The 25,085-nt window shown below is 39.6% G+C and overlaps 1 protein-coding gene across 3 annotated transcripts in view; it reads right to left on the bottom strand.

The window, feature by feature from the left end:
* The window catches only part of CALD1 (caldesmon 1), a 177,992-nt gene that overhangs the window by 77,036 nt on the left and 75,871 nt on the right, over positions 1–25,085 (bottom strand). For all 3 annotated transcript variants that reach the window (XM_040643976.1, XM_040643975.1, XM_040643978.1), the window contains one exon: positions 18,055–18,164. In XM_040643976.1, the coding sequence (XP_040499910.1) occupies positions 18,055–18,125 (71 nt within the window). In that variant the 5' untranslated portion in view covers positions 18,126–18,164. The remainder of the gene's footprint in view (positions 1–18,054; positions 18,165–25,085) is intronic.

Below are 25,085 nucleotides of genomic sequence, written 5' to 3' on the forward strand. Positions count from 1 at the left end.
ACCACCATCAATGCCACCACGGAGTGTATTTGGTTCTAAGAAGAATCAGTACGGGAGTGTAGGACTGAGACATCCTTTCACTCTGTCTTGATGCTTCTGTATTTCTCATGGTGAAATGCTGGTCCCCTCACCATGATACTACCACTCTGTGAAAAGGAGGGCATTCTTTCCTTCTCAAGGCCAATCCTTGAGTCCCAGCATTCCACTGCGGCTCTTCCCCATAAGCATATCCTGACCTCTAGTTATATCCCCACTGGCAATCTAACACACATCTTCAATCAGTGCAATGCACCCTAACATTTGTCATAAAGGGAACTTTTGTTCGGTGAAAAGATTATTAGCATTTGCCACCATTTGCCTGATATTTCTTGAAGCTTTCTGTTTTTACCCAACAAAGCTGTTCCTTCTCCTTTTGTCTAGGCTTTTAAAATCCCCTTTGCTTCTCTGAATTCTAGTGATTCTTTAAGAACCAGTGTCTAGCCCCACTGGTATGAAGTCTCCCCACATGTGACTTTATTTCTTTGTCCTTTGGCACTTCAGGAGGAAAGATGAGAATATTTGAGCCTACTCTTGTTTGCGTGCATTTGAGAAATAGTTACGTTGTCATGCAGGACTCAGCCCCTCCAGCTAACTTCCTGTGAGGTTCCCCATTTCTGTTTAAACTCTTTCGCAACAATTATTTAGGTCCGCTCTCTAAACTCTTTTTAAAATCTGGGATTTTTAACCAGTTAGACTATTCTCTTTCCCTGGAGAGAAAAGTTTCTATCTAAAGAGGATCACGCCTCCAGCTCCATCTCTGCCCTCCAGCTTGAAATACATCTTAAAAAACAATAAATAGTACTTGGAAATAGTAGGGTTCTAACAACAGCAGTTTGACTGAATGCTTGCTAGTGCACATCTATAAAACCCTGGTTCTGGTCTCAGTGAAAATAATTTTATATACCTTATATAATTCTAGGAAAGAAGTACATACAAGAAGGATATGATTTCTACCCAAAGGAAGCTGAATTTAGGCCATAGTGATACGCTTTAGAATGTAGAATTTGTGGGATGCATGGGTGGCTCAGTTGGTTAAGAATTCAACTCTTAATTTTGCCTCAGGTCATTATCCCAAGGTTATGAGATCGCTGGATGTGGAGCCTGCTTAAGATTCTTTTTCTCTCCCCTCCCTCCCTCCACCCATCCCTAAAAAAAAAAAAAAAAAGAATGTTCAATTTATTATCCATAGATACAACTGAGCTGGAAGGAAATTAAGAAACTATCATGAGGACTCTAAGGATATAATTCTAGTGTGAGAGAAAAGGCCAAATCTTCAAAGGAAGTATGTTAGTTCATAAGCTACAGATTTCTCAGTGTGTACCACTCTTGTTCAAAGTATCTAAATATTTCCACAATCATAAATTTATTTGCTGGTGTCCACTTTCTGCATCTGGATATTAAATTTACACATGGCTTTTATAGCTGGAATCAAATCCAGATTTTTTTGGGAGCGGGTCAGGCCTAGATTAAAGCATGTATTTGTTCTTATTACTAGAAAAACAGTCCATTATTTTGGATACTTAGGGTACAGTGTTTACTATTTATATTATAAAAATGACATTTCATTAGGTAGTGTCCTGTTATGTAATTAACAGATCACATGAATCAGTACATGATTATGAAACCTAGCTTTAGATAGAAATAGACGGGTACACACAGAGTCTTACTTATTCATTGTTCCTGTGTACATACATGTTCTTACCAAAGAAATTATAACCTTTTTGCTGGCAGGGACTTTTCCTAACACCTCTTTTGTTCCTGATAAAGCCTAGAACAGTGTTAGGCATACAGCAGATGCTCAAAAATCCTTGTCATTGGCTCTCCGGGTTGAAGAGGGACAACAGCGGAGGAGAGACGCTGCAACAACAAGGCCTGTTGGCTGGTCCTGCCAGAGGCTTCCCCAGAGTGGCCTTTTTTGGAGTATTCAGTACACCATAGGTTCTAGAAGCTCTGCTGTACCACCAACTAGATTTTGGGAGTTCTTAACGTTGACAGGTCTCAGGGAGACTGATTAGCTTCCAGACTCACAAGACACTGATGTGTACATCAGAATGCTAATTAATGCCAGTTAATTAAGAGAATGAATGACCTCCCTCTTCAGTGCCTGGAGAGCTCTCTCATATTCTCACCGTTCCTCAAAGCTATAACGTCGGGAAGCCTCACAGTCCCCAGAGACTGTTTCATGAGTGTGAAGTCAGAGCAAAGGGAGGTAAAATCATCATGAGGAATATTTCCCCAAGCCAAGGGAAGATGTGAGGAAACACTTCCCTCAGCGGAGAGAATACTTCTCATGTCACAAGACTGAACAAACCCTGAGGTTCAAAGTCTGTCTCATTTGGGTAGTCCCAGATGCCACCGCCAACCTGGTCTTGGACTTGGCATTCAAGCAAACCTCTTCTGGTCCATTCTTTGGTCAGACCTGCTAACATGCAGATGATTTGGACTGAATATTCATGTCCTTGAAAAATTCATATGTTGAAATCCTAACCCCCCCTTTGATAGTATAAGGAGGTGGGGACTCTGGGAGGTAATTACGTCATGAAGGTGAAGTCCTCACAAATGGGATTAGTGCCCTTAGAAGAGACACAAGACAGCTTGCTTTTTTTTCTCTCTCTCTTCACTGAATGAAGACACAACAAGAAAACAGCCAAATTAGGAAGTGGGCCCTCGCTAGATAACGGATCTGCCAACACCTTGATGTCGGACTTCCCAGCCTCCAGAACTGCAAGAAATAAATGTTTGTTTAAGCCGTCCGGTCTACGATATTCTGGTATAGTAACCCCAAAAGACTAAGACAATGGATTACGGTTAGCTTATACTTGCTTACATCTGGGAGACCCAGTGTAATCCAACACTTCTGTGTTGAACTTATTGAGGTTATTAGAAATTGTCTTTTGTAGAATTCTTGTATGCCTTTATGGTGGCAGCTTGAGAGACGAGATTAGAAATAGACTAGGAGAAAAGCTTTTCCGCTTTAAGATGGCATTTTACTTTGAAGTTACTGAGCAATGAAATCAAGCTATCATTAGGATCAAGGCAGGAAAAGCAAATGGAGCTCTTTTTTTGTTCATTAATTATAGAATATAACTACGCAGGTTTTTCTGTGAAAACCTTTAATAAAAAAGCATATTCATTTTTCTCATTTAAAAGCCAAAATCCACCTGGAAAGCTTTTTAATTTTAAGACCTCATGAAGACAACAAAGAAAAGAAAATAGGTAATACTTATACAAAAAATCGCAGACAGACATTTTAAATTTGAGCGCCAATGATCTGAAATATGCATCCAGCTTTCTAAAATATGTTGCAGAGTGGAGAGTACTGATGTAATTTGAGATTCTCCTAGGTATTTCAGAATTCAGTGTCTTTCTAGGGTAACTTCAAATTATCTTTCCTTCTGACTTGTTTTCAGTGGATCTAAGAATTAAAAATTAAAAATTAAAAGATATGATATTGAGGTTATACTATAGTACTTCTGGTATTATATGCTCTGGGTGTTTCGATTCATTAACTTTATTCTAATTATAAATTTTATGTTAACAAATTAACCAAAGGGCATACTTCTATAATGAAGAAACTCAATGCCTCGTGTAGAATGTGTTGTATCATAGTCAATGTGAACTGAATTAATCTGTATCTTAATCTAGAGTTTTGACTAATAGTTACTTATAATTCCTCCTCCTCTTTCTTCTAAATCATACTTTTTGAGGTATATATATTTATAAAAACAAAAAATGCCCCACTTCACTGAAAATAAAATTAATCCTCCATATATTGGTTAAATGAATTCTAATGTATTTTTTTACTCTTTTGTTCCTTTGTTCATCACTACATCCCAATACCAGAAAACAATCTGCTATTTAGAGTCTAAACTTGAGATTCAACTTGCATGTTAAACTCTTTATTTCAGAAAGAGTATTGATAAATGCTGGCCTATTTCCACCCCTCATCTACTTCTGCCCATCCTCCTGTGATTAACTGAAGAAGGTTAGTCTTCCAGACAACAGACTTGGTCTTCCATCACAGAAATTTTTGATTATATAGTTTGTTCACTGTTGGACTCCTTAGGGTTTGGTATGAAGCCTATAATTTGATGATTATCCGGTCTTACAATGCAAATGTTAATTGCAAGTAATACTAAAGGGTTTGAGTACTAGAGCAAATAGGCCAACCAAAGGGAATTGATTCTTACCACATTAATATCATTTGCCTCCATGATGCAACTAAATAAGCATAATGGTTAAAATTATATGAGGTAGCAGTCCAATTATACCTAGTAATCAGAGAAATACATGAGATGAGTTTCTTCGTATGTCTAGAGAAAAGATATTGAGTCAAATTCCAGTGGCTCAGTAAGGGAGTGATGGAACCCCAAGGAAGACATGGATGGTGTCAGTATTTGGGGACCATCACAAAGGTTACTAACATTTCTGCCCCCCCCAAATATCTTGGCAAATTGAGCAATATTTTGCCTTGGCACGCAGATATGAACTGAAGTAGCTGTTTGCTCCTTCATTTATTCATATTGCATGCTGGTCTTTGGGGAAATAAAAGTAAGATTAGTTTTTAATCTAGAGTGGCTCTTAATTTGGTGGAGGAAAACAGACATATGAACAAATAAGCATATAAAATTGTCATAATAAAAAAAGCAATAATTAATATAACTAATTAATGTTAATAATAATATAAGACAATAATTAATATATATTTAAAGGGCCATGAGAGACTCAAGGTGGGAAATCAGTCACTTTGACAGGGGACCTCTGGGAAGATGTTTTCCAGAGGATGACTGTTGAGCTGGGCCTTCCGGCTGAGTAAGAGTTTACCAGTTACAAGAGGTTCAGGAGGGAAAAGACAGTGGTGTGGAAGATCCTAGAATCCCGCTGAGCCTGAGGTCCTTTGCTAAGTTAGATGCAAAACCAGATAAGTAAATGACCCACAGACAGCTGGGTTTAATTTTGATTGGGATAAAGCCATCATTTTAAATCTTTTGATTTTTCTCCTGAATTCATGACTAACGGAAAGGGCAGATAAAATGGCTTTGCTTTTTCCAATCTGCAGTTGAGGTCCTAAGCCCTCTCCAAAGGTGACAGGCTCTAGGGAGAGTGACAGGTAACATTTTACAGCATTTTTTCTGTGTCTGATCTTTGGAAGCCTAGAATGCCTGAGGGCCAGTCATATCACAGAAGACAGCCAAGCATGGGGCGCCTGGGTGGCACAGTCGTTACGAGCGTCTGCCTTCGGCTCAGGGCGTGATCCTGGCGTTCTGGGATCGAGCCCCACATCAGGCTCCTCTGCTATGAGCCTGCTTCTTCCTCTCCCACTACCCCTGCTTGTGTTCCCTCTCTCGCTGGCTGTCTCTATCTCTGTCAAATAAATAAATAAAATCTTAAAAAAAAAAAAAAGAAGATAGCCAAGCATGAAGTATGAAAATTCCTTTGGAACACAGTATACGATCAGAATGAAACTTGCAACTCAACAGAGAGTGAAATAGAAGTGAATCCGATTTAATGAAGCATACGGGCCCCTCCACATAATAAACATGTCATGCGAACTACCCTATATATTTTTTATGGCATCTGTTCATATCTCATTTGATTTTCTCAGCCACCCTGAGGAGTGTTAGCTCTGTTTGACAGCTGAGGAAGTCCAGATCTGCTAGTTTATCCAGTGTCTTCTTTTATCCTTGATCTAAAAGGTATTTTTGTGGAGTCAGAGGCAGTTGTATGGGTTGAGCATAGCAAAATGCTGAGCAACAAGTACCAGAGTTGGAGTAAATGACACGGTTTCCAGATTTGACCCGGCCACTGACTGTGTGCTCTTCGACGTGTCACCCTGTATGTCTGGGCCTAGCGATTTGGATTTTCAAACTCTTTTCAGAGAATGTAGGAGAGAGAGTCTTAATTTCTGACCACATCACTCAGTGGGATATCAGAATATGACTCCTAGGAGGAATTCTGCACTCAGGAGAAGTTCTTATGGAAAACCAGCTCCTTTCTGCAGGGTGTGCCTCCCCAGTTCAGCTTTACCACACCTCTGACAAATGCCACAATGAGAGAGAGTTTATGGTCATGTTCCTGTGATGTGAGGCACTTAGAGACGAAGGCATTAGGATTTTCCATCCTGCCTCAACCCCGAGTTTTGCAAAACTTCATTCTGTTCAGTTTTGTAAACCGCGGAGCTTCAGTGGCCATGAGCCTCTCTGGGTAGCCGGGATATACTCTGAGGAACCTGGCCCAGAAAGCAGACACATATTTGGGATATCTGGCTTTCATGGCTGGGGAGGAAGAGTTATGGGCTCTTAAAAGGGGAGCAGCAGGGAAGAAGGGCATCAGGTATCAACTCTTTCTAGATCACAATTTTTGTCTAAGACCCCTCAACAGTAGCTTCTCATCTTCTTCATCAAGAGAGGAGAAATGGTGAGGGGATATTAGATCCCCCAAATGGGCCCCACTAAAAAAAAGATCAAGACAGACCAACAGTTGATTAGAGAAACAGAAGGACTGTTCAAGGAAGGAGCAGCCGGAGGTGTACACCTAGTGGAGCTGCCAGCAGTGCCTCGGGGAAGATGCCAGTGTCGTTACACCTGCTGAGGCTTCTGGTCCTCGAACCAGCACGATAACCCATCATCTCATCCTGCTCGTCTGTTTGTTCACCTCCTACCCAGGTATGTTCCACATCAGTCTCCTGAGCTCCCCAGAAACACCTGCCAACAGTGCAAGGTTTTCTGTGGGAATCAAAAATGGGGTGACTGCTATTATTCTAAGTAGGTACAGTAGAGCTACGAACTCCAGGAAGAAAGGACCCTTTCATTATCCAGTTGCAGGTGCAGGCTCTGGGAGATGCCTAGCTTTCATTTGGAGAGCCCCTAATTATGCAACGTTCCCACTGGACAGTAAGACGCAGGTTAGCCTTCAGTAAATAAATAGCACATATTGAGCAACCTTCTGGAAACTTATCAGTTGGATTCCTAAATGGTACAGGAAAATGGAAGCTTGTGAAGATGTGATACAGGATCGTCCCTGTCACCCACAGTGGAAAATATGAACATTGGAAGAATTTCCTATTCTAAACAATGTGCAGTTTAAAATATACTCTCTGGAGACTCTCCTGAATGTACAGGCTCACAGCTGCTATTTATAGTGGCTGATGTGTACTTTACCAAGAGTTTTATTCCAACAAAGGAACTGTATGTGATGTAGGGAGTTATTAAAATGGAAAATAAACTCTCACATTTTAACTTAGTCAATTGGTACTAATCTCAAATGCAAGGTCAGACCTCACTAATCTAGACTAACTGGAAGAAAGACCAGTATAAATTCTGGACTATTTTAAAAGAAATTCAGTTTTGAAAATATGCTCAAGTATACCTGATGACTTCCACTGGGCTAAGAAAACATTACAAACTTGTTTAACAACTGCATACATGAAAATGATTTATGATTAGCAAATTAAACTTAAAAATAAGTGAATGTTTCCAAAGTTCTTTAAAAATTACATTCTTACGAAACTGCTGATGAACATTGCTTACTACACAGCATACTAGTGAAAAGAACTCCTTAAAGTCACAAAGTATGCACCTTATTCCTCTTTAACCTCATTCACAAATGAATGAAAATCTACTTATGCAGCTTCTGTAGCATTCCAATATGTTCATGTCTCATTTCCAGTGGTACTTTCTTGTAATACTGCTAAGGACCTTTCATAAAGGTCAAGAACTTCCCTAGAAGACTTAAAACAATTGAGATAGATTTCCCTTGACCAAGAACTTGGAATAGTCTGGAATCATTCCCGTCCGCCATTCCCATCTGGCCAAATGAAGGCTACAAATGCAGATATCTTTATCTGGCTGGTCAGTGAGAAAACCAATGGGCAGAATAGATAGATTCAACATACATATGTGATAGGCTTCATTACATTTTCATTTGATTTTGATGAAAATTCTTTGTAGAGAATTGTTGGTTTGTAAAACTTCTCCAAGGTTCCCAGCCTTACACGGCAGAAGGACCCCCTCGATCCTGTGTATTCAGAAAGGCAAACTTCTTGCACTCTCAGGGAACAGTGGCCTCTCATTAACACCTTCAACTGAGTCTGGAGAGAATCTTTAGAATGCTCTGGATCCCGGGGTCCTGGAAAAACTATTATCTAATTCATATTTTCTTATTTAGAATTTTATTTAAAAATAAATTAATTATGGGGTGCCTGGGTGGCTCAGTTGGTTAAGCACCCAACTCTTGATCTCAGCTCAGGTCTTGATTTCAGGGTAGTGAGTTCAAGCCCTGTATTGCCTGGCATGGAGCCCTCCATGCCTGGCATGGAGCCTACACTAAAAGAAAAAAAAAATTCAGGATACTAATTACTTCCGTGTATGGAGAAGCAAGGGGATCAGTTGAAAATCTCAGTGGTATTGGAAATGTTCTAGATCTTAAGCTCAGTGATAAGTTTATAATATATGCATTACAATGATATAGAACTTCTGTATAAATTACATAGTATTATTTTGCATGCATCAGCTTATTCATGATTAAAAGGAATTAAATCATGAATTTAGAATAAAATGATTAAAAATTATTTTGTGAAAAATGAGTACATACTTTCTTTATATTATTAGTACAGTATTTATATATATGGTTGAGAGGGTTTTGATTACTGAAACCATAATTACATAATATGAAAAAAGAAGTGATAATTCCACAAGGCAAAAGAAAACTACTTAAAATATATGATTAATTGAATATTAGATATATAACTTTTTAAAGATAAAGACCTTGCAATATATTAGATACCAAACTATCCTGTATTTTTATCTTGATTTAAAACCAGTAGGGAAAATGAAAAAGACTGTTAGAAATAAGGAGGTATGGGGCGCCTGGGTGGCTCAGTCGTTAAGCGTCTGCCTTCGGCTCAGGGCGTGATCCCAGAGTCCTGGGATCAAGCCCCGCATCGGGCTCCCTACTCGGTGGGAAGCCTGCTTCTTCCTCTCCCACTCCCCCTGCTTGTGTTCCCTCTCTCACTGGCTGTCTCTCTGTCAAATAAATAAATAAAATCTTAAAAAAAAAATGAGATAGATTTTCTTTTCAGCATGGAGACTTCATATACATAATTCTCACATCACTTTCAAGGTAGACTGCTAAAACAGATTTGAAACAAGTGGAGATTAGACCAAACTGTCTAATATGGCAACTGAACACATATTCAGTGATTCCTGGGGACATGACCTAGAGAGGGTTTTCCTGATAGCTCCTTCCTTACCATGTCCTCTAGCTAGCCACAAAATAGCAAACACTGGTAACACTTACTGAGCACTAGTCAAATATTCATATATATTCTTTGTTTCTTTCTACTTAACTACCATCTATCTATCTGTCATCTATCCATCTAGTGCTTTAAAATCTAAGTGAAAACTTAGGAGCTGTTACGATGGCCATTTTCTTCACGAGAAAATGGGATTAGAGAGGCTAAGGGTTATCCTTGGTAACCCTGCTAGGATTCAAACCCAAGTCTGAGCGATCCTGTTTTCTGGAAGCATCGGGTCTGTGTCCCCCTCCAATCTGCCCCATCCTCCCAAAAGATGGTAGTAATAAAAATGAAACAAAATCCTCTTTAAGGAATCAAATCAGTTCTTATGTTTGTGAGAACTATCTTTTGAGGAGTTCGAATACCTAAATGAAACCGGTAAGGAAGAAGAAATCCTACATAATAACTTAGTATCATAATTAAGCTTTGTTTAAAGAAATCTTGCCAAGATCATACATGCCAAATAGAAGAATTCCAAAATTGATGGCAGATAGGGTTCTATTTGCAAAATCAACAGGTTTTTTTTTTCCTTCTGACTTGGCAAAGTTGGATTCCCAGTTCCTAACAATGAATTGTTTTCATTCTCCCTATCCACTTATCTTTCTTTTGCTTTTTATTTTACTCCCTCATGAAGTAATCTGACCTAATCTCCTTTAATTTAGAAATTTTATCCATAAATTGTTTTCAAATTAAAAAAACCCACTCTACGTGCAATATTTTCTAGCATATATATTTTCCCAGAAGTATGCTCAACCGTCCTAATCAAGAGCCAGAGCACTGGTTACAGCCAGCTCCATTTATTCAGGGAGACGAATATATGCACATGCAAGAAGGCTCTACCTCAGCTTAGCTAGGTGATCTCCAGAAGGTTGGCATCCCAAGACTAAGTTTCTTCATATCTAAAATGAAGCTTTTCAAATTCATTAGATCAGGGATTCCTGGCCCAGAGTTTCATGGGCCCTCAGGAGGTTTATGGATGGAGGGCCATGACGCCACTGACAGTAAGTGCCAAGTTCTGTGGGTGCATATGTGCATTTTTCTTGGAGGAGGGTCTACAGCTTTCATCAGAGACTCAAAGTAGTATGTGGTCCAAAATTGAAAAAGTAACATTCCATTGCAGAAGATTATCTATAAGGTCAGAGATAGCAGTAAGCTTTTATGAGTGATGATGTGATTAAGTCCCTGTCCTAATGGTGACTACAGTCTTATTGGGAAAAATCCAAAGAAAAGCCAAGAGCAGTGATGCCAACAGCCTTCTTTGGCTTGAGGGGAAAAATGTGATCTTCTCTGTTTCTATTTTTCTGTGAAATGGGAATGACACAGAAGAGTTTTAAAGGGCAAATGAAACAATGACTGTCTCTATACATGTAAGCAATTTACCTGAACACGCATAAAGAACAGTTCAATTAGGCCCGAAAGCCTCATTTATAGTTTGTTGCTTTGAATGATTTTTCCCCATCTTAGGGAGCTATTTTGGCCTTGTAGAGATGATGTACCTTCAGCCAAGACAACCAGTTGAAACATGAAAATTCCATTGATCAATCTGTTACAGTAGAAAGGTTTTGAGATTTGGGGCAGGCAGAACGGGACTGCACTCCCTAGCTATATGAAGTTGGACACATTACTTAACCTTTTAGCCCTACAGATTCCTCAACTGCAAAACAGGGACAATAATACCCAGGTCTGCTATAGAGTAAGTGTTTGTTGCCCTCCCTTGCATTCACATGTTGATAACTAAACCCTAGCGTGATGGTACTTAGAGCTGGGGACTTGGGGAGGTGATTAGACCATTAGGATGGTCCTCATGAATGGGATAAGTGCCCTTTATAAAAGCGACCCCAGAGAACAGCCCTGCCTCTCCTGCCATGTGAGGACGCAGCAAGAAGGCAGCTGTCTAGGAACCAGGAAGCAGAACCTCACAGATACTGACTCTGCTGGTACCTTGACCCTGGACTTCCCAGACTCTAGAAATGTTTCTGTTGTTTATAAGCCACCCCATCTATGGTATTCAGCCTGAACAGACTAAATAAGAACATAGGGTTGTTTTGACAATTAAACTATGTAGAGTGCACCACCTCACCTGGCACTTGATTGATGCCAAACAAAAACGATGGTTCCTTCTTTATAACACTAGATGAGAAATTTGGCTGATACTCTTTTCCTTTTGAGAGCCATTTTTGCTGAACTGAACTTTTTTTGGTAAAATTCTAAGGTATGTTTTACATACATGCTTAATGTTTTAAATAAAAGACATACCATTAATGAATTAGAAAATCAACCACATGGCTACAGCACGTGGTTTTTAAATCTCATGTAGCAATTACATTTGTGCAGTAGACTTAGATGTGACCAAAAGATTAAATTCTTTCCCAGCCTCAACAGAAACATCTCAGCATGTATTGCAATCAATGCAGTCAAGGAGCTTTGCGGTAAGGATGTGGCAAACCATAATGAATGAACTGACATGAATAAAAATTCAAATTCAGTAAAATATTATTTTGCACCAAAGGCCTACTAAAACGTTAATATGGTTTTAATAATAACATCAAACATTTGTTGAGCATATACTATGCGCCGGGCTTTGTGTTAATTTCTCCAAACGGGTTTAGTTTAATCTTCACAATGACTATGAGGCAGAATTATTATCCCCGTTTTTATACATAAAGAACTGGAAGCAAAAGATGTTTAAGTAATTTGTCACAAGGCCACCCAACTAGTAGTTGTCAAAGTCAGCATTTGAACCCAGATCTGTAAGACTTTGTTGCCTGTATGCTTAATTAACACATCGTCCTGCCTTTCCTCAAGTGACGGAAGACTGATAAATTGTGTCACACCCACAGCCTGTAAAGAAAAATTCACTATTTTAAACTGGTTTAAGTGTAGTGATTCATATATATATACCACAATTTTTTCCTGAGAAGAAAGTTAAGAGTCAGCATGTGAGGCCCTCAAGAATCTAGATTTTCATTGTACGCCTGAAACTAACACTGCATGTTAATTATGCTTGAATAAAAATATATTAAAACTTTTTTAAAAGAATCTAGATTTTCAAGTTTTGTTGAATGACCGTCATGTTGGGTAGATCCAAGACTCCTGATGCTCTACTGGTCACCTTAAAGTGGGATACTTTTAGCGGCAGAGGAATTATTAGGTTAATGGAAACTGGTCCAAGTGTGCCATCTTTACCATTTATAATCTGACCATTTATAAACTGACTGAGAATACATAATGTCTGTTTAGAGTGAGAGAGAACTAGAGAGGGCGGATATGAATATGTATATACATTTTTATTCTTCATGTGGCTGGACACAAATAAATGAGGAAAGATCTCTTAGGGGAAAATTATCTATCTCGTTTTGTCCATGCCCCTACATTCAAGTTGGGCTGACCCTAAACAGTATCGAATAAATATAAAAACTTTACAGAAATAGTTTAAAATCTCTTTCAAACAAATTACTTGAAAAAAACCTTTTAACGCAAAGCAAAAATGTAGAGCCAAGTCCTAACACTTTTTTTGCCCCTTGGAGTAATCAATTTTCTAAGACAACTGAAGGATAGCTTTGAGCAAATTTAGCTACTCTAATAATTTAGACAGTTTCAAAAGAATATTTTATTTAACTCCCTAATGAGAAATAATTTTCTGATTACAGAATAACAAAAAATTGCATTTAAAAGACTTTCATTTAAAATTTCAAGGTCACAATGCTAAGCGTTGTAAATAAGAGGGTTTTTGTGTATGTGTGCCGTATAACCATTGATTGGCTACACTATTAAATCCTGTAAAAATCTTTCAGTGACAGAGTCCTGACAGGGAACTACTTAGACTCAGTGGATTTAAAAAAATTGTTTGTTTTTCTACTATAGTAAAAATATTTACTTTCAAATGTCTAATCATCAGTATATTTCAGAGGCTCATAAAAATGTATGAATGATGACAACAGCAAGAGTGTTTTCATTCCCTTTATTTATGTCTATGAGCCTCTGAATCTGATAACACCACTCTACAATAGGGGCCTTTCTTCTGATCAGAGAGAGAAACTCAACGTTGGATGTGGAAAGCATGAGCTGGGAATGTAATGAGTTCATGTCTTGAAAAGCGGGAGAGCCGCTTACTGTGCGAACAAGCCCAGCACTGGGAAACGTGTGACCGACTGAAGATCTCCTCATGGAGAAAACATCACTGCCAGTTTCTCAGCAGATACACCCAAGCTCAAAATCCTTTTGGCCACATGTAGAAGAGGTAGTCAACCTGCATTGGTGTCGACTCTTCTGGGTGAGACAACAAGGTCTGGCAGTCCTTCCTGACGCCTTGATACCCATCACCTCCACTCAAAATTCATCACCAAGTAGCAGATTCCTGCTCTTCGTCTTGCCTAAGTCTTAGAGCCTCTGAGGAGTATAGAAAAAAAACCCTCATATTTTTAATTTTGTTTTGTTTTATGCTAAATGTAAAACAGTGTCCTCAATTCTTCGTGTTATAGCGAATCAAATTAGATAACTATAGTAATAATTAATAGTGATGCTTATTGAATAACACTCAATAGACAAAAATGATCATTCGAGAAGTGGTTAGGTAAAAAACACTAGATGATTAGTACTGTGTTAATACTTTCACGTATTATCTCTTTGTTTCCCTACAAAAACTCTATAAGGTGAATATTATTTCCTCCATTTAATAGAGGAGAAAACAAGGTTAGAAATATTGAATAATTTTAAGTGGCAGACCTGGAATTTGACAGCACAGCCCATGCCCTTAACTGCTAAGCTCTACTGTCTCCCACTGTTCATGCCTTCTTATGTGTCTTCGTTTATGCTGAACACATAGGTTCTATTCAGACATGACTCCTGCTGGTGCTGCGATCAGTCCATCTTTGCCAGATACATAGGAAAGGTCTAGCATTTTTTTCTACTTCTACTTTCTACTTGAGTAGGAAGAGAGCTGAATTTGACCCCTTTGAAAATATTTCCTCTTCCCCTACATTTTCCCCCTTGAGATGTACGTATACAACAGCACCTGCATAAATAATCCAGGGTAAGCTGGATTAGGTACACAGATGGGGGGAGAAAGGGAAACATGTGAATCAAGCGTTAATGAGGACGCACAAAGACCGGGGGAAATACATTAAGACGCACTGAGAAATACAGAGACAAAGGCAGAGAGGGATGGAAAGAAAAGACAGATACAGAAAGGGAAGCAGAATATACCCATTAATTTTTTATCTCATGATATAGGTGGAGAATAATAAAGAGCAGAACTATTATTTGTTCAAATAGGTAACTGATTTAAAAATACAGTTAAATTTGAGGTGTGTACAAACAGTATCTTTTACTTAGAAACAACGTATTTAGAATTTTCACTGATTACTTGCTTTTATCTGTTTTGTCTACTGAAATGTTTTCTCCCCTTTTGGCTCAAGATTGCTCTGAAGTTACTAACCCACCAAGGATCTGAGCCTTGTGACTACTGGGACACTGCCTGGACGGGTGACCACTCATCCCTGTGATTCAGTGCAGTATCCTGCACTTTACAGACAGTCAATACGTTTCTTCTGATGACCAAATGAAGTACCTCGTTTAACCAAATCTAAAGACCTCATCTTAAGGATTCAAGCGTGATAGCCAAATGTAGGACAAGGACAAGGTGAATAACAGAAAGATACACAGGCGAAGAGCAGGACAAAGAAGGGCAGGATAGGTTTGATTGACTAGGTTCCCAGTCTAGGTTATGGAAAGCCACATGATTTGAAACGGACGAGATGACAAGCAGCAGAATGCGGCAGGTATATGACAGTCTCAGGGCAACCATGATGCAGTGAGAACATTCTTGTCCTAAACCCTTGAAAGCCAACATGGCACAAAGTGTATGGTTAGCTTTTTAAATAATCTTTTAAATTAATTCTGAGGAATGAAATGTGTAAGAATCTGGCTTGTTTTAATTTGTGGTTATAACATCTGGTGAAAGTACAAGGTTTCAATTATTTATCATTGCAAAGTTGAACTGCACCTGCTAGTCAAGCTCAATAACAACTACTTAAAATAACAGGGTATTTTTACAAGCAGTAAAATCTTTCTACTGCAAGCAGTAGAAGTCAACAGACTTTCTCTTCTCTGTGGCGTCCCTTTCCCCATACTGTCTGCAGGTGATAGCATACAAAGGGCGCAGGCCACCGTTAACAAGTATCAATGAATATCAGCGTATAATTTATACTTAGGTATATAAATATATAGTTTCTTGATCATCACTTGGTTTTGTACAGGCTGAAAAGCATGAAGCATACTTTTCCCAATTCTGCCATTCTGTTGGTCTACCCTTAGTGCCCCAAATAGGGCTTAGAACAGAGTAGATGCCCAACAAAAATTTGCTTAAAGTGTGAATGAATGAATCTGCAGCTCTGAGCCTTGGGGCCACTTTATTTTTGCTAATTTATGCCACCGGCACTCCTGATCTGGGTTGAGTCCTTTCTTTTAGTTCCCTAAATCCAAAGGAAAGTTAGGTCTTCTCCAGTCTGGCCCCAGGGAATTATGTGTAAGACCACAGGGTCACATTTTCCAAAAGGGAAAATGCCTTATTGTTTTAAATAAAGTAATATATGATCATTATAAAAAAAGTTAGACAATACCCAAAGCAAAAGGAATGTAAAAATGACCACCAATACCCCAGAGAAAACACCGACTCCTGCTACAGATGAGGAAGCCAAGGTCTAAAGATAAAGGAAGAGGGATTTCCCCAGGGTCTTCTATGTCCTTTATCTTCAGATCAAAACCACAAATTTGGATGGCCCTTCATTTCCGGTTCTAGCCATCTGCTTCCTGTACACACCCTGAACTTTACCATCAATGTTGGTTGGATCATAAAACCTGACCTTCACTTTCCCATAAATGATCAGATTTTACAAAATCCTAAAGAGTGAACATGGACTTACTTCCCAGAACAACAGAACTAGAAGGTTCATCTTGAAACACAAAAAGGTAAACAGCACAAACGTAAGGAAGTACTTAAGTTCTTTCGGGAAAAAAAAAAAAGAAAAGGAAGGAAGGAAGGAAAGGAAAGGAAACAGATGGAACATCATATACCAAAAGAATTAATACAGATAGAAATGTAAATTTAAAAGGTAAGGATAAATTTGTGTAAATTTACTTTCGATTATTAAAGGTACCTAACTAAGCTTCACTGAGTACATTCCTTTAATGATTGACTTGAAAGGAAGACATGGCCTTCCACACAAAACAAAAAACTGGAAGGGATGAACCATGTAGGTGTGTAGAAAATTCTTAGGCAAAATTCTAGGGAAACCGAGTTTATTCTCTGTAATTTCAGTACGGCTGTAACCGCAGCATTTTGGTAGTAGCATTCCTTACGCATTCACTTCCCATCTCCCTACTCACCTAGAGAGCAAAGATGCTGAAGATACCGATCTAGCCTGATGCCCAATTTCCTGTCCCCATTCCTGAGTCCCTCTAGCCCCATACTCTGGCCTGGTCTGTTTTCTGATCTTGCTATACATTGGTTTCCTAGAAAGCCATGAGGGGCATAAAAGCAGAAACCACGTCTATGTGTATCTCATCATTGCTTTTCCTGTCCCCAACACAGACACAGAAATTTGGTTGGTGCTCAATAAATATTTGTTGGGTAAAGGTGCTCCATTGACTTTCAGTTGGATCTGAGGCCATAAAACACATCACTGGGAAGAGTAGGAGGTATGTCCCCCTGAGCCCGGACACTGCCTAGAAGGTGGTGATGTCCACGCAACATGGATCCTCTTCTTAGTTCTCCCCATCTCCCTGACAGCTTCGTCTCCTCTGATGGTTTCTGTTATATCCTTATGACCTCTCACTCTCCCTACATTTGCTTTCTTGACACTATCACTACCATCCACCTTCAGCTTTTATATTACCAGTCCCACGCTGGATGTGCCCAAACGTACACTCTCATGATAGTTTCCTTCCCTTTCTGAACAAAGATAGAACATTTCTATCTCCAAATGCCAGGAGAGAATCTCCATTTGCATGTGGTTTTTCCCTGAAATTAAATACTCCCCCCTGTCCAGGTACACCCAAGAATGCCTAATCTGTCTGATTTAAGCCACATTACATGCCACTGTCCTTTGTTCCGAGGCCTAAATGTTACGAGATGCATTTATGTCCCATGCCTCATATGTCATTGCTTTACTTCCCGAACCTGCCCTTAAAGTCACCACGGCAGAGGCCTCACACAACATAACAGCTTCCAACTAGACTCAGAATCTCCATTAACTATTAACCTTTAATATGTGGATTACTAGATTTGGCTACTTTTCTAATAAGAATAAAAATTTGTCACAAGATCCATCTGGGACTTACTGCCTTTATATTTTTAGACCAAAGACTCCCATTTCCTATCGGTTTCAATAGTCAGCATTTGTCATTTTTCCTGTCATTTCAATATTATAACTGCTCTTTAAACTTTTATCCACACATTGCCTTTGTCATTTAAAAATTCCAGTATGAAAGACTGATTTAATGCAGCTACTTGATTATTCTAGAATCTCTCTTTTCCTTGATGTTGGTTTTCTTTTTTTTTTTATGCAGAATTTAGAGGCATAACAGGAAAATTTTCCATAACTACTTCTGCAAACAGTTTAGTGTGCAATATATGTGGCCCTTCAGAGTGATGATCTTTGCAGCCTGAAACCAGCATTGTTAATAATAGAATACAAATCCTGTTCAACTTAGATCCTTACCTTTCTGCTTCAAGGCGCATCTCTTCCCGCTTTTGCCTCCTGAGTTCTCTGCGACGTTCAAAATCATCCATGGTGTGGCTTCAGGTCTCGGGAGACAGGAGAATCTGGACCTAACAGGGAGGAGGCAGGTCAATATCACAGATGAATCAAAGTAGTGTTTCCCATGAATCACTTTCACCTTTGGCCCCCCACCCCCACCATTTCTTCACCCTCTCTTTTCTTCTTTACTCTGAGGAAAAACACCTTAGAAGACTGGTAAGGTGGCCAGTGACCAATTCCTGACCCCTTAGCTGAGTCCTTCACGTGTTAAATTCAGTCTCATTCATGAAACCTACTTATTAGAAACAAATAAGTAAAGATTCCAGGATTACGGTTAAAAATAAATAAATAAAAACCTCAGGAGACAGAGAGACTTTGCAGATTTGAAATACTGGCAGGATCACTTAAGAGCTACTGAACGATTTTGTTCTTTGTAACTTGCTGAGCCACAGACAAAGATTATGAAAAAGTGAACAAAGAAAGAGGAAAAGAGAGAAAGAGTGAAAAAAGAAAAGTGGCCCAAAAAGGAATATGTAGGTACTAAGAGAAAAGGAAAAGGAAAAGAGGGAAAAGAGTAATAAAATAATAGAAGTATCCAGATATAATCTGCATATTCTGAAAGAATATAAATATCAGAATGATAAAAAAAAAAAAAAGACCACAGCAATAATACCATGAATAAACATAAGTCAGCAGCATTTTTAAAAGCAGTTGCAGATGATCGAGCTGTTTTCGGAGCTCCAAAGTCCCGGCTCTTTGCGACCCAACCATTTTATCCTCTCCTACCTCCTCCGTGATGGTTTTAATCCCAGAAAGATCTTCCCTTTCCAGCTCTTCAACTGAGGAGCTCGCTTCCCTGGTGCTTCTGTGCCATGAAGCCAAGGATTCCAGAATTCCCCTGCAGCCCCCAAACCCAAAATGACTACCAGAAAAGGGGAAGCGGGCTCTTTTTGTCCTTGCTTTGTTTACAGAGCTGTCAGTGGTTAGTTAAACTCGGCCTGGAATCTGGCATTTAAGGCCTGCTTGAAGATTGTTTCCTGTGTGGAGCGGGAGGCCTCCACTTCCTCTGGAATCCTAGACTCTCCGCTGCACTCAGATCACAAAAAATATTTTCCAGCCCTCTCTGTGCACATGAGACAAGCCATTTGCCCTGCGTAGGAAAATAAGGAGCCGTGCAAACCCTAAAGCCATCACCTAATGACATATTCGCTTGAGGGGGCAAAAAGCAAAACTTGGATTTTGAAGCCAGCCTCAGAAAGCATCTTAAATAAACTGTCAGAGTTAATTTTTTAAGCATTTTTCCTCTTAAAAAACTCCCAAAAACAAAAATAAAATCTCCGCCAACAAAAACACAACTATACAATGTTTGCATTTCCCCCCTTTCTTATCCCTTAGGGTATTATTTATACTGCTTATAAATCTTTTAGAAATTCAAATTTTGGTGTTTATTGGGAGTTTTAAAATTTGAAGGTGTTTTTCTATCTTACTCTTACCAAGAGTACTTTCTAAGTACTTTGTTGGTTATGAAGAAAAGAATCTGTTTTCCTTTGCTATTTTCATCAACCATAAATGTCTCTTCGTTTTCCAGCTTGATCTTTCCATAGTTATCAGAATGAAAAACAAGTGATTTGAGCATCCCTTGTGAGGTCGTTGGGGCAGGGGGGTGTCTTTCCCCCGGGGTGGCTCCCGTTCTGCAGTGCAGGGTGAGAAGGGCCCTGTGGGCAGTGGCACTGAACTTCGGGGACTTGAACGCTAGGTGCGGTGAGAGAGTAAACTCTTCTCACCCCTTTCTTCAGGGCAGTCTTTTGTTGGAGATGAACCACTTGGCAAATAACTATAGCAACAGCAAACAGAAATGGGAGAAAGAGGTCTGTCTGTAAGTAAACGATTTCACTTGTCTTAATTTATCCAAGTAGCTTGAAAGACATCCTCTAAAGCCTCTGCCCCCCCTCACCCGAGCTCCGGCAGTCCTGCTGGCTGCTTCGTTAGCAGGCTCGGCTCAGTTCCTTAGCCTACACGTCTGCTAGAGGTGCTGGAAAGCAGCGAAGTCAACATCCCCAAGCAGGCTGGAGACGCACACGGCTGGCCGGGCCTGGCAGTGTCTTGGGTACTCACAGGGAGGTGAGGCTGACTAAGGGCATGTGGTCCCTTTGGCTGACCATCCTCACTGGCTCTCTCCCCACGCAAATTCTTTTCCTGCTACCCACTGTCTCCACCTACTCCTCACCTTTTATTACTTACTCGAGCACTTTTTTTTTTCTTTCCCGACCATAGAAAAAGTCTATCTGTCCACTTATTTACTCATTTGAATGCTGCTATGTACATGGGGCACTGGGGGGGGGGTCACTGTATGGGGCATCCACACGGGTGCCTTTGTGGGTTACAGTTTGTGGACAGGTGGCGAGTGTATCTGCGGGAGAGGAGAATGCACATCGGCGTACTGTGTGGTATGTACGAGGTTGTGCGGGGAGGGAGGGTGTGCATGCTTATCAAAATGGTTCTCAGTTGGTCTCCCACCAGGATGGGGCTGGAGGTCTTCCCTAAGCATCACGCTCTTCACCCACAGAGCTCCTCTGAACTTCTCTGGCACTGTCCTATTACGGGGAGCCATGTCTGGGTAGAACCCTAAGTGATTTTTCCCCTTTATTGGGGAGCAGTGGCTTTCACGTCCCCAACTCCAAACTCTCATTTCCTCCCTTACCCTCAGTCAATGCTGAATTCCTTCCAGCAACGTTGGTTGGGAAACAAACTCTCAAACAATGAGGTGACGAAATGTCAAGGCAAAGAGATTCTATAAACTGCGGAGGGTCACAAATGGACAGGTGAGCCTGAAACACAATTGTAGACGGAGGAAGGTATGTACCCATGAACGTGACAGATGGGCTCTTGAAAGTTTTATGAAAAATCTAATTTTTTGTATTGTAAAGGGGGGCTGTAGTCATGCTATTGAAAGAACTCTGACATGACTTCGGTGTAAGGGGCAAAAGCACTTTACAAAGGCAGATGAATCGTTACCCACGGATACATCTGTCTTTTCAATACGGGCTCCCAAACACTAGATTTTCTTAAGACAGGGCACAATCTACGCTGCTGTAATTACATAATAAGTCAGTGTTACAGATTCGAAATCAGTGAATACGCAGCCCTTCCTTTTGGTAACGCCAGCACAAAATCCAGTCAAGGGCAGGAAAATGTGAGCAGATAGCTTTCTAATCCACCACTCAGTTATTAGGGGGAGAAGCCAGGGAGAAAGCTAAGTCCTACCTACATTCAAATCATCACCAACTGAAGAGCGGGCAATGCTACTACTCATCTTGGAACACTTCAAGGATAAAATCTATTGTGTCAGGGACACTGGATAAGTTAATGCAGCATCCAGAAGTCTCTAATGTTTACTGAATATGGATAATGTGTTGGGTTATTTTTTCTTACTGTTTTTTTTAATTAATGAGTATTATTTCTTAGAGTAGTTTCAAGTTTAAAGACAAAATGAACAGAAAGTACAGAGTTCCCATATACTCCCTTTCTTCCACCCTGCCCAGTCTCTTGCATGTTTGTACTGAATTCTGTAATCCTCTCCCTAAAAATTATACTGAAGACCTAACCCCTCAGAATGTAACATTTGGANAGAGTGCCTTTGTATATGAAAGTCAAGTTAAGATGAGGTTATTAGAGTGGGCCCTAATCTAATATTGCTGGTGTTCTCATAAAAAGGGGAAATTTGGACACAGAAGCAGACATACACAAAGAGAAGATAATGTGAAGACACAGGGAGAATGCCATGAGAAGGTGGAGGGCAAGGGACACCTGAGGGACCAGAGCTGGGAGACAGAGATGGAACAGATCCTTCTTTAGGGAGAGGGAGCCCAGCTGACACCTTGATTTGGGATGTCTAGAACTGGGAGACGATGCTTGTGTTGTCCTAAGCCCCTCCGTTTGTGGTACTTTATTAGGGCAGCCCTGGAAAACTAATACAGACTAACATCTTGTAGCAGTGCGGTACATTTGTTACAACTGATGAACCAATACTGATACATTATTATTAACTAAAATCCATAGATTACACTAGGTTTCACACTTGATGCTATACATTCTATGAGTTTTGCCAAGTGGCTAATATCATGTATCAACCATAATGGTATCAGAATAGTTTCCCTGCCCTAAACAGCCCCTGTTCTCCATCTATTCGCCCTTCCCTCTCTCCCCTGCCCCAACCCTGGGCAACCATTGACCCCTTTACTGTTTCTATAATAACTGCCTTTTCCAGAATGTCATAGAGTTGGAATCATACAGGATGTAGCATTTTCAGACTGGCTTCTTGCACTTAGCAATATGCACTTAAGTTTCTTCCATGTCTTTTTGTGGCTTGATAGCTCTGCTGGGCCATTTAAAAATATGTTAAAATTATTTTATCCACATTATTAACCTGTAAAGTAGCTATTAAAATTCCCATTTTACAGAATTTCAAAGTGTGTGCTCTTAACCACTATAATATTCTTGGACTAACACTATTTCCCTCTAGGAATTGTTTTCCCTTTCAGGAAATAAGTGAGAGTGCCCTGGGAAAGTTCTGAGAAGACTACTGTCAATATCTCTGATCTAATTCATTGGATCACATAAACTTAGGTAAGAAGTGACCTTAAAAATTACCCATGCCTCTTCAACTGTATACCCATTTGGTTTAAGTAATAGAATTATCACGTCTCAGAGATCTCAATTAAGTTAAATCTTGCAAATATTAATTAAGCCTCTATTATTTTATTGTTACTTCTTTGTAAGATTCATAAACCAGCATGCTCAGATTCTGGACAGCATCACTGCATACTTTTCTTTGTGACGTTAGAGTTTCTTCTCTTGCGTTGCACCTTCCTTTTTATACACCTTCCTCTTTTGACCACCATTATCCTCATCCCCAACTTAACTATTTCTCATTTATTGCAAGGAACCCTAGTCTTTCAACACTCATAACCCTTATTAGACAGATCCTTTCTGACTAGTCACCATTCTTTACCCACGGCAAATTTCACGGTGCAACTCATTCAGAGAAGCCCCACAAAAAAACCTTTGTACCATCAATATGCAATAAGCATTTACTGAGCATTCACTGTGGTGACAAGTTCTGTTACACGCCCTGGGGATACGACAGTGAACCAGACTGAAAAGGTCCCTGTCCTCCTGGAACTTGTATTTCAGACTTTCTTGCTTCTTGAATCTTCTACCAGGTCTATCAAACCCATCTTCAATTTTGAATCACAACTATCATCTGTTTTCTGGTTTTTGTTCTTGAAATTCAGGGCTTTGTGGGAGACAGTCGGGGACCATGTTTTGTCTGCCTCAGAGGTTTGAGTGAATTTCAGCTGGGTGCTCACTGTGGCTCAGTGATGCTTCCCTTCATCCTACATGTACTGGGTGATTCCTGGGTGTCACACATTCCGGCAGACTCCTCACCTCTGCCCTTCAAATGATCTTCACGCACCTCAATCCTCCAATTGTCTTTCTCCACAAACCCTTGGTAAACAGTGACCTGGACTCACACTTAGGGATCTAAAGTGAGGTGCTTGGACTAGAAAAGGTCCAAGGTTTCATCCTACTCTATATAATACATATGGTTCCAAACCTGCTTTCCTGTCCAGCAGAGATGGATACATCAAACAGGATATGTCCACGTTTCTTCCTTTTCAGGCCTAAATGATATCTAAGTACATTCTCTTCTAATTTTCTAATTTAGAAAGCAGTAACCTTCCTTTCAAGTACATAGTCCCACGGCATCCTAGATAAAACTATTATACTGCTTCTCAATCATGTCATTCAATTTTCTCTCTCTGCATTTTTAATTCATACATCGCATCCATCTGGAATGGGCTCCCCTATCCTTCTCATTATCCATATTCTATTTAGTCATGAATTCTTGGCTCAGATTTCACTTTTTCATGATGGCTTTCCTGAGGACTCTAGCGTAGAAGTGATTATCTCTCTCCTCGAACATCTGTCGGTCATTTTGGTAGTTAATAAATGTACTGCTTTGCTGCAGCTCAACTGTTCTAACAAGTATTTAAATATTTTATTGATATTATATTTTCTATATATTTTCACTCTTATGAATAGATAACCACTGCTTTAAAAAAATCTCTTCACTATTGAGACAGAGTAGGCACTCAGGAATTACAGCTGATTTGAACCATTAGATTTTTATTCTAGATTTTGCCATTCTGAGTATGGAAAATGTAACTCAAGCTGATTTATCTCTGTATTTTATTGACTGATCAGTGTTTACAAAGTGAATTAAAAACTTTGGTAATAGACTATATATGAATCTCAAAAGTTATATAAACCCACATTCGCAGTAGTTACACAGTAAATCTGGCAGTGTTTTCTTTCTGACTGTAGAAAATGAACTTTTGTCCTTTTTAAAAAAATTCAATTTATCAACCTGCTTTGCTCTTTTCTGAACAGAATGGTTCATTTGGGACTCAAAAACCAAATAAACACATGGATTGTAACATACAGTTTGGACTTAACTTTAGCTCAACCTTCACCATCTTGTTCCAAAAATCCATGCTACTTAAGAAAAAAAAAAATACATGCAATCACCAAGGCACATTTGTCAAGACAAGCAACACAGAGATAAGAATGAATGGAATCAACCCCAGGAGCTCTGCCTTCTCAAGTTGTTTCTTTCCTCTAGTCAGTGGAATCCGGAACACGAAGCCACACTAAGAGTAGGCTAACAGGTTACGGCCTGGTTTTTTTTTTTTTTTCTCTCCATTCCTGCTCAGTCTTTTAACATTACTTTTTCTCTATTTGTATTTCTCCATTTGCAAAACACTGACAGACTTAACATGACTAAAATCAATGTCTCTCTTCACCTTAGCAAAAGTTGGCAGTTTGGGCATTTTAGATTTATGAAATGATGGTGCTTCTGTACACTGACTCCCACACTTGGGAAGACAACACATTTAGGGACTTCCGGTCTCATCTTAAAGTGTTAAGAT

This window comes from Ursus maritimus, unplaced genomic scaffold, assembly GCF_017311325.1.
Source record: "Ursus maritimus isolate PB19 unplaced genomic scaffold, ASM1731132v1 scaffold_3, whole genome shotgun sequence".
NCBI classification, from domain to species: domain Eukaryota; kingdom Metazoa; phylum Chordata; class Mammalia; order Carnivora; family Ursidae; genus Ursus; species Ursus maritimus.